Source organism: Pteronotus mesoamericanus, unplaced genomic scaffold (assembly GCF_021234165.1).
Source record: "Pteronotus mesoamericanus isolate MK-2021 breed Mesoamerican mustached bat unplaced genomic scaffold, CSHL_Meso_final contig_90, whole genome shotgun sequence".
Taxonomy (NCBI): domain Eukaryota; kingdom Metazoa; phylum Chordata; class Mammalia; order Chiroptera; family Mormoopidae; genus Pteronotus; species Pteronotus mesoamericanus.
The window spans coordinates 42,311,411-42,325,420 of NW_026555277.1; the positions used below are offsets into that span (position 1 = coordinate 42,311,411).

At 51.6% G+C, this 14,010-nt stretch overlaps 2 protein-coding genes across 2 annotated transcripts in view; one reads left to right on the top strand and one right to left on the bottom strand.

Annotated features, from left to right (window-relative positions):
• The window catches only part of SERGEF (secretion regulating guanine nucleotide exchange factor), a 180,269-nt gene extending 173,172 nt beyond the window's left edge, over nt 1–7,097 (top strand). The window contains exon 11 of the mRNA XM_054586024.1: nt 6,831–7,097. Coding sequence (XP_054441999.1) covers nt 6,831–7,090 — 260 coding nt within the window. The 3' untranslated portion in view covers nt 7,091–7,097. The remainder of the gene's footprint in view (nt 1–6,830) is intronic.
• Nucleotides 7,098–11,955: 4,858 nt separating this feature from the next.
• The window catches only part of KCNC1 (potassium voltage-gated channel subfamily C member 1), a 42,917-nt gene continuing 40,862 nt past the window's right edge, over nt 11,956–14,010 (bottom strand). Inside the window, exon 4 of the mRNA XM_054586022.1 lies at nt 11,956–13,112. Within this exon, the coding sequence (XP_054441997.1) occupies nt 13,048–13,112 (65 nt within the window). The 3' untranslated portion in view covers nt 11,956–13,047. The remainder of the gene's footprint in view (nt 13,113–14,010) is intronic.

Consider the following 14,010-nt stretch of genomic DNA (forward strand, 5'->3'; position numbering starts at 1 on the left):
CCTCTCCTCTTCCCACCCCGCCCGGGGGAGGAGGACGCAGGCCCTTCTGCAGCTTCCTCAGCCTTGGCCTTAGTGCTCCCAGAGCTGGGTGGGCTTTCTACTCCTCCACTCTGCTCGCTCCAGCTATGGCTCTTGCCTTCCACCACTGATCTTGTCCCCGCGCAGATGAGCCGTACACCTTGGACAGGTGTGCCTCTTCTTAATTACCTGGGAAGCAGGGCTTTTGCTAGAGAGGGCAGTCTATTAACAGAAGAGGTTCTGGAGTCAGGCTGCCTGGGTTTGAGACCAGCTTGCTTCTCCCTGGCTGTGTTACCTTGCACAGTCCTCACCACCTCTCTGGAAAATGGGGATAATGTTAGATGGTACCTCATAGGCTTGTTTAGGGGATTCAGTGAATTAATATTGGGTTGGCCAAAAAGTCTATATGGTTTTTTTCCATAAAATAAAAGACACATTTTTCATTTTCACCAATAACTTTATTGATTTGGATATTTTGAGTCTGTCAGCTATCACCTGAGAGGTATAACATTGAGTGTCCTCAATTAATGTCTCCATTTGATTGTGACCAACTTCAACTGGCCTCCCCAGTCATGGAGCATCCAGTGAGAAATCTCCAGCATGAAACTTCCAAACCACTTTTGATATTTTCGATCAGTCACAGCACCTTCTGCATATGCTGCACAAATCTTTTTGGAGGTTTCAGTTACATTTTTAACTTTCTTGAAATAATAAAGCATAATATGCTGAAACATTGCTTATTTTCTTCCATCTTCGATATTAAAATAGCTACACAAAATTCACCAATTTTTATGTTTTTTTTAAAAATGCACACTGATATGACAGCTGTCACAGTACAATCTAACAAAATTGCTTCAGGTGAAGTTAAGAACAACTAAGCCATCTTATGGAAAAAAAACAAATGAACTTTTTGGCCAATCCAGTACCTAACAGTGCTTATCACAGGGCGCACACTAAGTGCTCAGTGATTGTGGTATCATTTTCACATGGTTTGGAACTAGTGAAGGAACCCAGCCTGCGACTTGGGAGTCCTACCTTCTAGTCTTGGCTAGAATGGCCCTGTGACCCATGGACAAGTTATGGCACTGCTCTGAGCCTAATAGCTCATCTGTAAAATGAAGATAATAATACTTCATAAGGTTGTCGTGGGAATGGAGGTTACGTTTGTATGAACCTGAGAAGCACCATCCCCAGGTGGCTGTCCTATCCTCATGGTGTGAGGTGGCAGCTGGAGCTCCTACTATCACACCCACATTCCCCATGACAAAGGGAAAGAAGGAACACAGAAGAAGGGGCAAAAGGTCCGTGCCATCTGTCTTCGAAGGCAGGTTACCATAAGCTATTACAGAACCTTTCAGCTTGCACCTCACTGGCCGCACCCTGCTACAAGGCAGGTTGGGGAGTCTTCATTCTGTGATTCAGGGACAATCCGGAAGCTCTACTACACATGCTCAGGTGTTCGCCCCTCCTTGGCAAGGCCCTCAGCAGAAATGGGCTGGAGTCCCAGCACCATAAGGCCCTGTGAGGACCCAGGTTGCCAAGAAGCTCAAGCAGGTGCCACAAGGCCTGAACAGATTTGGGTATTGGGTCTAGCCTGTGCCAGGGACCCTGCCAGTCCCGAGGTTCCGCCGCCTGCAGGGTCTTGGGCTGACGCGAGTGTGGTGGGCCATGAGCTCTACCGCTTGTCACATCACAGTCAGGCCAGATCCGTGGAGCCCCATGAGCAGGGGGCCTGAACTCTAGAGGCTCGGAAATCCCTCTGTAACTCCAGGCTCTCCACGCAAGGCTCAGCGGTCTGCTCCCGGGCCTGTAACGCAAACCTGGCTCAGCCCGGTTGGATCTCCATGTCCTCAGTGCAGAGAGCGCTCTGGAAGGCCAGGGGTCCTCCTGTAACACAGCTGTTCTGAAAACTGCACATTCTGTATTCCAGTTAGCGTAGGGGGTGGGGAAGCTTACTGCGGGACTGTCTCCTTCCTCCCCCTTCCACACGGGAACAGCCTGCACGGGAGCATCTTGCTGAGTCCAGAGGCCCTTCCTGCCTTCACTGTGCTTCTGAAAAGGTGGCCCTAAGTGAGATGGGGGAGGGGAGCACATGCTAAAGTGCTGGAGGAGCTCAGTCCTTAAAGATGCCCTGCTGTGAGTCCTCCTGGAAAAGGCGTAGCCGATCTTTCACTTTGTGAGGTTTATTTCAAGTGCTCAGGACCTTCAGACTTCTTGTCTTTCCACCATTGGCCTTCCCATATGGTGGTGTCCCTGCCACTCCTCTCTGCCACTTGCCCCTCCTTGCCTCTTCCTCCTCTCTCATGGACGTGAGCCTGTTCCTCCTCTGCCTCATGTGTAGGCGTGAGCTGTCACTCACTATGTGTCAAGTGCTATGCTAGGGCACTCTGTGTGTGTGTGTGTGTGTGTGTGAGAGAGAGAGAGAGAGAGAGAGAGAGAGAGAGAGATGGTCACGCAGTCCTCCTGGCAACCCTGTGATGTAAGTGGGGGCCTCGGCACCATTATCACACAACTGTGTGTTGATGTGGGACCTAAGACAACATGTACAGCCCACAGTAAATAGTACATGTATACCAGGGGCCGGTAAAGTATGACCCACTGGCCACATCCAACCTGGGTGCGTTTTGTATGGTCTTGCCTGCTTAGAATGATTTTTAACGGCTTATAATAAAAGAGAAGAGTATGCAACAGAAACCAAATGAGGCCCTCGAACCTAAAATATTTCTGATCTGCCTTTACCGAATAACTTGGGCAAGCCCTGAGATACTGCGTGCAGAATTCAGTACCAATTCTGCAGCCGTACTGCCTCAGTTCTAGGCCTCAGTTGCATCATCTATAAAGCGAGAATAATCTATAAAACATGGCTGCCTCATAAGGTTGTTAGAGTTAAATGAGATAAAGACTGTAGCGCATCCAGCCTCAAGTGAGCATCTTTGGAAGTGTTGGGGGGAGATATTGCTGGGACCCTGCCAGGCCTCTCGACCCGGTGGGCACGGAAGCCCTGGCTCAGGGCCGTGGCGACCCCACCCTGGGACATGGCTTCCTCAGAGCGTGTTTCCTTTGGCAGGAGGAGAGGGACCTGCCAGCTGTCCATGGTGCCGAGCCCTGCTGGTAGGTCAGCTCTGCCTTCCTCCTGCCCCCATTCCTGCTGACCGTCAGCTGGTACCACTCGCCAGGGCTGGGCACACAGCCCACGCCAGGTGCTGGGCTAGGTCTGAAGGTACCAAGCCTCTTCCACTCTCCCACCTCGCGCCTCAGATCCACCTGGCGGAAACTCCTGCTTCCCTGCAGGAGCGGCGGCCTGGGGCGCATCCTCTCTGTGTGCACTTCCTCACTTGGGGACCAAACAGGCAGACATCTGTGTTCCCCCAAACCCAAGCTTTTGGCCAGTTATTGCCTTCCTGTGAGGGAAAAGCTAGGGGAAGGGGAATCCTGGGCCGGCCGGCCTCTGCTGAAAGAGTGGCTTGTAGAACAGAGTTCATGGATAGTGAGTGAAATGTAAAGAGGAAACAATGCAAATCACTTAAAAATCAAAAAGGATATTTTCTGATCTAGATAGAGGTTTTCAAGTCTTACAAGCAATGGGAAAAATTATAAAAGATCAATAAATTTTAATAATATGAACTATAAAACTTGTATTTTATATCAAAGACCCAAAACAAAATTTTAAGTCGAACTAAGAAAAAAATATTTATGCCAAGTATGACAGAAAAGGAATATTAAAAATATTTAAAACAACCAGGCTCTTAATGACAATAACAACAGCAAATATTTATATAGTGCCACATGCCAGGCACCATTCTAGGTATTCTATACCTTATTTAATCCTCATAAACAACTCTACAATAAAGGTACTATTATTATCCCCACTTCATAGATTAGGGAACTGAAGCACGAGAGGCTAAGCGACTTGCCCAGGGTTATTACTCAGCTAATTAATGGAGGAGCTGAGATTTGAACCCAGCCATCTGGCTCTTGGGTCTGAGCACTTAAATTTTTCTATACTAAATAGTAAAAAGATAAGAGGCAGACAATACACAAGAGAGGAAATACAAATATCTGAGAAACATAAGTATTATTTTCCAATTTCAATGGTAACCAAAAGTTACAAATTAAATGAACAAGATACCGTTTTTGTTTTCAAATTAGGAAAGATTCTTCAACCCTCTAATAATTAATAAATACTGGCGATGCTGGAGTGAAACAGATTCCCACAGATTGCTGTAGGCACATCGAGTGACCTTTCTGAATAGTATTCCAGCAATACTCAAAACAGTACTCAGGAACCCCGAAAATGTCCACACCCTTTGACCAGGAATTCTCGTTCTAAGAATCTAGAGAAAATAATTAGAGAGAGAGAAAGATTCATGCATAAAGGTGTTCATAAGAATGTTATACAAAATATGAAAACTTAGAAACAACTTACTTATCTGACAATAGTAAACAGGTGAAGGAAATTGTTCACTCTCCCTAATGGACAATTAGGCAGTCATTCAAAATAAATCTGTGCAACAAGACACACCATAAACAAAATGAAGAGGCACACCACAGACTTCTGGGGGAAGAAGACACTTGCAGCACATTTAACAACAAGGAATTACATAAACAAAAGATGCACAAAGAAAACTTACAAATTGGTAAGAAAAAGGCAGACAACCAAAGGGTAAAACAGGCAAAGAATGGGTATAGGCAGTTCAGAGGAGAGGCAACTGAGAGCTAATGAGCATGAACAAATGTGCATCTCCCTGTCAGTCAGGAAATGCACATGAATTAAATGTACTTACCATAGCAAGGGTCTAAAAGCAGAGACAGTGGGGGACAAGTTCATATCCATTGCTGATGGGACTACCCTGCACCCTCTGTGGAGAACTATTTGGTCATACCTAGTAAAATTAAAGGTAATCCCGCTACCTGCACTTGTGGGTCCAGCCCTGTGCAAACACCAGTTTGTGCAAGGAGACATGTTGAAGGATGTTCATGGCCACAGACTGTTTTTAACAGCAACAATGTTAGTATTATTGTTGTACTATAATACTACTGTGTATTATATATTATATTGTCTGATAAAATAGCAACAATTACTATCATTAAAGACTTGGAAATGGATAAGGAAAGGGAAATGGCTAAGTAAAATAGAATTTATACGTAATTGGATACTATACACAGTTAAAATAAATGAACCAGCTCTGTAACTATCAGCTCAGATAAATCTCAAAACCAATGCTGTGTAAACAGCAGGTTGAAAAAAAGACACATATTTGAATGATACTATTTATATACGTCTTTAAAACAGACTAAAAATATTACATAATATTTAAGGACATATGTAGGAAAATATTAAATAAGCATGCAAATATTGTGTGCTAGCTTGATTGATTTTTCTTTTTTAAAGCGAGGGTTGAAGCTAAAAATGGCAAAATGTTAACTGATATTCTAAATCTAGACAGGGTTATTGTGTTTTTCTGTTAAATTATTTTTCACCTTTCTGCATATTAAGCTATTTCAAAATGTCAACTTATTTTTAATTAACTTTTTGAATAATTTGCAGTTCCACGGAGAAAAGTTTGTGTTACAATGTTAAAGCATAAAATCAGGACAAATATACACAAATATTTACAAGTTTCACAAATTAAAAATTTGAAAGAGATATTTAAAATATTTGTAGGAGTGGACAACATTCCGGAATCTACATTTCTTCACACTCATCCATAGTTCCCATTTTTTCCTTCTGTGCCATGAAAATGCATTACATTTATATCCAGAAAGAATGTTTAAATAACTATAGAAAAATGTGAGTTTAGACCCTAGGAAAGGGCCCAAAACCTCGGGAGAGGTTCTGTGGCGGGCGGGCAGGCAGGTCCGAGCGCCAAGGGCCTGCCTGCCGGAGAGGCCCGCGCCCGCTCGCATGCTGGCTGCGAGTGCGCTCACTCTCTGACCGAGCCAGCAAACCTAGCGAGTCCCGCCTGTGTACAGGCGCTGTGCTGCCACCGGGCCGCCAACAGAACGTCCGGGTTCCTTCCCCCGCTGCAGGGCGGAGGGTCTAGTGCTGAGGGGTAGCAAGCACAGCACCATGCAGGTCATCTCCCCACGGCCTGGGCTGGCGAAGTCCAAGGGCAATGACAGGAGCCGAGGGTGCACTGGGGCGTGGGGAATCTGGCCTCGGAGAAGCATTTCAACTGGAATCCAAAGGACAAGGAGGAGGTCTGGAGCCCAGCAAAGCCCCACAGGGCGCATGCAAGGAACTGAAAGGAGGCGGAGTTCGGGAACACGAGGGTGGGGTAGAGTTGTGCCTCAGGAGGCCAACACAATAGTCGAAGGCCAGGGAAAGGTCTTCAAGGGTGGCAGGAAGTCGTTGGGGGGTTTAGCGGAGCAGTGGCGGGAGTAGATTTGCTGTCTCAGAGGTCCCCCTGAAGATCTCTCAAGATCCGAGTGGATGCCCATTAGAGAGAAAATGGCATTGGGGTCAGGGCGGTGGCAGTGGAGATGGAGAGACCTGGAAGGATTTGAGATATTTTGGGAGACGGGTTTTCAGGTCTTAGATCCCGTGTTGTTGAGGGGTGACACTGAGGGACGGGCCAAGGGGCAGAGCCCGGTTTGGGGGGGCAGCAAGTCTGGGTTGGTGGGAGTGGGAAACGGGGAACCACAAGCAGACTCGGGAGGGCAGGGGTGGAAGCAGGGGCAGTGAGCGCGCCGCCAGGTGCCACTGAGCTTCGGTTTCTCGGGGTCTGTGGTGGTGCCTGGGTGCCCGGGGCGCGCCCTGCCCCTCACCCGGAACGCAGACCGCTCCCACCGCACCTCCTCTCTCCCCGCAGGTGGGGCCTGCTGCTGCTGGGGCTGGAACGAGCATGGCATGTGCGGGGATGGCAGCGAAGCCAACGTCTGGGCCCCGAAGCCCGTGCAGGCTCTGCAGTCGTCATCCGTGCGCCTCGTGGGCTGCGGGGCTGGCCACTCCCTGGCCCTCTGCCAGCGGCCGGCCCTCCCTTCTCCAGCTGCCAGCGAGGACGCCAAGTCTCAGGACGCCAAATCTCAGGAAGCCGCCGAACAACGAATACTGCCTACCCAAAGCCCATGATACAGGTGCAGAAATGGGGGGCTTGCGACAGAGACCCTTTAATAAAGTGGCTCTTCCCACTTGGAGTGATGCTGAAGAATGGCTTTGTCGTGGCCAAGAAGGGCTCGGGAGGCACGTGTTTGGGCTGAGCTCAGGCCGGAATGATGGGAGGCTGCCTGCCGGGCGCCTGGGGCTTAGGAAGACAGACATCCTTCCCGCCCAGCAGATGAGAATGAAGGTTAGGTCCTTGCTAAGGGACATGGGAAGCAGCAGGAAAGCTCCAGGCTCCCCCTGCCTGGTGAGGACAGAAAAGCCAGGCCTGTCCCCAGTGGTCCTTCTGGTTCAGCAGCCTTCGATTCAGCCAGACCAAAGGTCCCTAGGTCATGCTTAGAGCAGCCACGTGCCCTTCTTGGGTTTTATTCTCAGGGTCCAGGGCATGTAGCTTTTGGTTCAAGGATATCAAGGTAGGCTGGTCAGGTGGCTGGATACCTGGACAGGAAGGAGTTCTTGTCTTGTGACTGGGACCACGGGAGAGGGCTCTGGACTGGGAGTGGGTGGAAGTGGAGATGAGCAAGTGGAGGAAGAGATAAGGCTCCTGGGAAGACCCAGCAGAGGGAACCCCCAGGAGAAAGGCATCTGTAATCTAGAGCTCACCATTCTGAAACTCTCAGAAGACTGAGGTCGTCCTCTGAGCCAGGCAGTCCTCTGCAGCTAGTTTGTGTGGCTTAATTGCCGCGCTGTGTCATTTCAGGTGAGGCGCAGTCACAGCGCGTGGGAAGGGGGCTCTGCGGGGATAGCAACATCAAGCCCCTGGGCCCCTCGCATCTGCCGCCAGGCCCTAACCTCTGCGGGAAGAGGGCCCTCAAGTGAAACGGGGTCCCGGCCCGACCCGGGGCCCCAGGCTTCCCCGCTGGTGCCTGTGGCTCTGGTGGACACAGTTCCTTTCTCTCTGCGGTGCCTGACAGCAGGCCTTTGGCCAGAGGGTTTCACAAAGCAGCTTTTCCTGGGGGCTAAGCGGCAGTGGCCCCAGCCAGCCTGCCAGCCCGGTGCCCATCCCGCATGGCCTTCCCTTTGTGACTTAGAGAGGGTCTGGGTATGTGAGGGCTGGGCTCCGATGGGTTCAGGAAGTTACAAAACGCCAGGACATCAAATCAGAAGGACCAATAAGGACCTATAATGACCTTCTAGCCTCATGGCCTCAAACCACCTTCATGAGAGCTCCAGCAGTCTCCTGACAACTCAGTGGGCACCGGGTGGACTGTGGGTGAAGGAAGGCCATGTGGACTGAGGTCTGGGTCCCCACCCTCTACCTGATTCACAGTAGCTTTATTTTAATCTATCTCATATCTTAGACTTCATAGATTGCAATTGACAAGGGGTCCTTGAGAAAGGTTTAAAACCACTGACCTTATCCAGTATTTTCATTGTTCATGTGGGAAAACAGAGGCTTAAAAAGGGGAAGGGACCATCTCAGGACCATACACCTCACTCCTGGCCCCAGGTCCTGATCGGGTGGGGACCCATTCCGAGCCCAGCCTGGGGGGGCAGACAAGGGGGAGCACTAAGACCAGCGGTGGGTTCCGCCCAGGAGAGTGGGGACAAGGACAGTCCTGAGCTCCCCAGGCCTGAAGCCAGGCCTGAACGTAGCCGTCGGTTGACCTTGAACACCAGCGTACAAGGCCCAGCTCCCAATCCTGTACCCTGGAAATGGGGTGCCCTGGTCTGCCACGACCTCAGTCCCCCACTCCCTGGAACCAGTGAGGCCAGCGCAGCGCCAAGCGCTTCTGGAACGGGGATAGGACGTCTCCGTGCACTCTGAGCCAGTTTTACCAAAGTGACCAAGCCCTCAGAGGGGACCCATACTGGAGCAAGCCCACCATTAGCGGCCACCACCCACAGACTGGGCGCTCTGCACAGGACACAGGCCAGAGAGCAGTCCCGCATGGGACGGCGCTCAGGCCCCCACCTACCGGCCAGGATTTCCGCTCACAAGGGGCCACCACACCCCCTCCCAGCCTGGCGATGCCGAGTCCTCTGAGGCTGAGCCTGAAAGCCTCTTCTGAGGCCTCGTGGGCACAAGAAAGAAGTGTCCCAGATTCCTTTCCAGCTGGAAACGGTTGTCCCCTCTTTCAGAACCCAAATCAGACCCTTCTTGGAAGCAGGCAGGGCACAGATTATTCACACGTGGAGGAACGAATAATCCTGCTCGTGGCAGGAGAAGACGCTGGACCGTCCCATCACCTCGAGCTCCAGGTCTCGCCTTTCCTGACAGCAGGAGATGGGCTTTAAGGCACTTCGTGGGCTGGGCCTGATGGGTGACCGAACGCTCGGGGCTGGGGGTGAGGGGCTGCTGACAGTGTTTCCCAGCTTCTCTCCTGGACCCTCTGACCCCTCGTGTGCCTTCTCAGACGTGGAGATGCGCAAGCCCGTCACTCCTAATAGACCCTGAGCTCTTTGAGAGCAAGGACCAGGTCAGGTCAATTCTGGAAACTGTCACCAAGGACAGGTCCTGCTACAGAGGAAGTGCCCAATAAATGTTAGTGAATGAACTTGTCATTACGTCTTTAGGGTCACCGTGGGGCGGGGAGGTTGAGAGAGTGGGTACTATGATGCCCTTCCCCCCACCTATCCCCTGCTCTTCTCTCTCACAAATATTTGATGACTGTCATAACCATTTGACAGTGTCACACTCATCCATCTGGTTCGCTAATGAGCCACCGGAGCCAACTAGAGAAAATACCAACTCGTTTTGAAAAACTACTTTTTTTCTGATAGACTAAGTAAATTGGCCCTCACACCGCCCCTGTGTGAGAGGAGGAAAGGAAAATGGAGAGGCGGGACCCCACTGTGTGCTCACAGGTCTTGGGCCTCGCCCCAGAGGGATGGTCGAAGGTCCGCCGTGCACCAAGTGTTAGCGGGATGTTCACCTCCTAACCCACCGCGTGCACTCCCCCCGCCTGACGGCAGGTACCCCGTCTTGACACACCCACCGCCTTGGGTCCCAGTGGGCCACCAGAACAAAACTACGTGAGACCGTGCCTGGGGATGGTAAGTCCAGGCCCGGCGCCCAGACGAAAGCCCTCCACCAGCCCCCCCGCCCTAACATCACCACTTCCGGGTGAAGTAACTTAATGATAAATCGAAATGGGGAGTTAGCGAGTTAGCGGGGAAGAGCGGGGCAGGTGTGTGTGTGGAAAGCTCAGAGCCGCACGTGACGTGGCCCCTCGGTCACACCCATGGCACTTCATGAAGGAGGCCAGGAGGTCCTGAGGGTCCTGGGATTTAGGACCAGCAACTCGTGTTCTCATCAAGTCCCCCTCCAGCTCCAGGAAGCCCTTGGGACAGCTTCACCCACGCTCCGGACGCAGACCACCTGGGTTTAAAATCTTAGCTTTGCCATGGCTGTGTGGCTTTGGGCAGGTTACTTCCATGCCTTGTTCCTTCGCCTCTACAGTGGGCATGTTGAATTATTGTGGGCTCTCATCAGACAACTTTTCACAAATGCCCCCCACACAGAGCAGATGATCAATGTATGTTAGTCCCCTTTCCCCATTAGCTGCTATGTATCTGAAATCCCATATTCCCAATGGCTTTGTGTTGAGTCCCACTCGAGTCCCCCGGAGGCACTTCCTCCCGGTGGAGGCCGGGCAGAGGGCGCGTGACCTGCCCTGCAGCAGCTGAGGCTGCTTGGCGCCCATGCCCTCATGCTTATGAATGGCTGTTACGTATACGGCAGATCGAGCAGCGCTTCAGCGGCCGCAGCCCTGGGCAAAGGCTTTACTGTGCTCACCACCCCACGGAGCCCACCTCTTGGTTCCCAGACCTCACAGGGCACCCAGAAGCTGAGGCAAATGCTTAGAAGAGGGTATGAAGCCGTCAGATGAAAATTGGGCCCCCACCATCAGCTGCCCCTCCATCTGATCATTGACTCAGGATAAGCTGGGAGGCGTCAAGGAAGCTAAAATCAAGGCTAGACAGACACCGGCTTGTTTGTGGCCCTGGGCAGATCACTCCCCTCTGGGCCTCAGTTCCTCATCTGTAAAATGCTCAGACTACAGGAACTTTTCTGCCTGAACATTCCTGAACTCCCTCATGGCTAAGAAAAGAATTGGAACCCCAATGCCCCATTTACCCCCACCCAAAACCACGTGAACAACCCAAGCAAATCATCATCCCTAGCAGAGGGCTCCACCCCTTCCCAGGTACCTCCAGGCTGAGTGAGGGGCGCATAGTAAGGGGCTCCACCAGACTGGGCCTAGCAAGGGTGCCACTGGGGAGGGCCCCCAGACCTGCCAGCCAGGCTCCTGCCTCTGGCTCCACCAGGCTCAGGAATGGCCCTGGGATGTCGGCGCCTGCCCCTGCGTGGGGGAGGGCAGGGCGGGCTCTGACGTGGCCCGGTTCAAGGCGTTGTGAATACAAGGCTTGACCCGACGGAGGAGTTGCCGCCCTATAGGTGAAGCGGTAGAGGATGTGCCTGTCTTAGGTCTGGTCCTTGCGTGCCCAGCCCTCCCTGAGGGCTGCCACCCACTTCGCTCCCCAGCCAACAGGGTCTGCAGGGGCCTGGCTAGAGAGCATCTTCTTCCTCGGGGCCTGACCGGGGGCCCAGAACCGAAGTGCGACACTGAGGCAATAAAGATCCAGATCTGTGCTTCAGCTCAAAAGTCAGCTTTTTATTATCAAGAGCCAGGGCCCGGGGAGGGGAGGGTGTTGAGCTAAAGCAGCACTGCTCTTTCCAGGAAACGGTGCGAGCTGCAGTGAAAGCTCGAGATGTTGCATTTTTTTTTTTTTCAACTCAAGCATGTGTTTTTCAAAAATATCATCCTTCCCCACCCCCACCCCCCGCCACTAATTTTAGAATCAGACCAAAGCCAAACTACTGTCCTCTGTTTCTTTTGGGAAAATACTATATTTATTCGTGATGCAGACGTGTGTCTCTGCAAACCTCCAATTGCTTCAGCAAAACAAATCTGCTTTAGACTATACAGAAACCATGATACAAAATTTATTTCATGCTAGGATCGCTTTGCATAACATTGGGCATGCAGTTTTTACTCTGAAGTACTAAATTGCATACAATGCCAGGTTGTGCCTCATTAAAGGTGGAGGAGGGCCGCCCCTCCCGTGGTCCTGATCTTTTGGTGCTCTAAAGAAACACGTGGAAAATCCATTCGGTGTTGAGTATTTACTATGAACAATTTGTTATGAAAGTTGGTCACACGGGATCTACACATCGAAAAAGATGATAGAATCAACCTAGACTGGCCGCTGTCGGGGGTCTCGGGGCGACGTCCGCTGGGTCTCAAGCATGCCAGGCCGAGGGAGAAGGTGGCAGTGCGAGTTTCCACAATTCTATTTGGAGCAAAGTTCTCAGTTTCCACGTGAGAGATGAATTATGAAGGTGAGGTCAATATGACCGATGACTGACCCGACTGCCCTTTTGGGAACCTTTCCTCTCGATCTTGTGTACGAAAAAGGGGAGCAATCTGTTCCCTGTCCCCACCGCTCCCTCAACCCCCAGCCCCTCCCCCAGAAACGTACAGGTTTCTACCAAACGCCCTTGCAGTCTGGCTCCAATGTGTGTAAAAGTAAAGAGCTTTGAAAGAAAATAGACTTCTGCTTTTTTCTTTTCGTCGTTGTTGTTGTTGTTCAGGGTAATCATACAGTTGCAGGGGGTGGGTGGGTTTGGTTTGCTGGGTTTTCTGTTTAACTTCATGCAAGTCATGCTAAGGAACCCCTCCGCCCCCCTCCCCGAATAAAATAAAATTTTAAAAAAATGAAAAGAAGAAAAAGAAATCCTCTACGGTCAGTTACCATTTGGCCGTAGAAAAAGCTACGTCCGTCCTAGCACAATGCCTGGGCCACTCGGACTCGTCCGGCAAACCTGCGTGGCGTGAATTTACTCTGTCCGAGGGTGAGGAGGGGCTGCAGGTCCACCCAGATGCTTAATAGCCACCAGTGTCCTCGGCCAAGCCGCCTGGTCAAGTCACTCTCACAGCCTCTGTCGGCATATACTTAGCAATGACAGGGCTTTCTTTGCAAAGATCTGTATGTAAAGAATACAATTAACACTTGAGCGTCTCTTCTTGGCTTTCCCATCCCGCTTGGTACTTAGTATTTAAGGAAGGAGGAGGAAAGACAGAACAGCCGCATGCAGAGGCAGGCAGATTCTTCTCCAGCTGGCTCGGCTTTCCCATGCAGTGAGCCAGCCCAGCACGCCTCTTTCTCTCCCTCCTGGGGGGACCGGGTAGAGTCCCTACCTAACTTCTCTCCTACTCTGCACAGGGCTTATGGCCTGGAGTTATCCTGAGAAAAGCAAGTCCTTCGCAGCTGTCATGACTCCATGAGAGCAGGGCTGGGTGGGTGTGGGTAGGGGCACTTCACCCGCGGTGTCTCCCAAAGACTCGGGCAGCCACACCTCGCCTCTGCGGGACAGGGGAGGGAGTACCACCTGTGGATGGTGGCTTCTGCTGGGCAACTATGGGGGAGAGGACTTCCTCGTCCCACACTCCCTGGGCTTCTGGAAGCACAGTAAAGAGACTCTCCTTTCTGCTCTTTGAGGTCACACAGATTGGCCCAACACTCAAGGTGAAGTGGGCAGGTAGCCCACAAGACCTTCCCAGGCAGAGCACAGCCGCTGGGAGTGCGGTGCGCCTGCTTTCCCCTCTCTCGCTGGGGCTGCCTCTGCTCCTGGCCTTCTACAGCCTCCACTGGGGGAAAAGCCAGTTGCATTAGGCCTACCCGTGGAAGGTGCCAAGGATGGGGCCCACCCCCCGCCGGGCCAGCAGCCCTCCGCCATGCAGCACCATGCGGGGAGCACTATGCTGCACTGGCGTCCAAGGGACCTCCAGGCAGAGCAAGGAAGCAGGAACCAGCCTGGATCAGGTGTGCACACTAAGCACCAGTGACAGAAAGGACTTCCCCCATCTCAGTGTGAGCTGCCT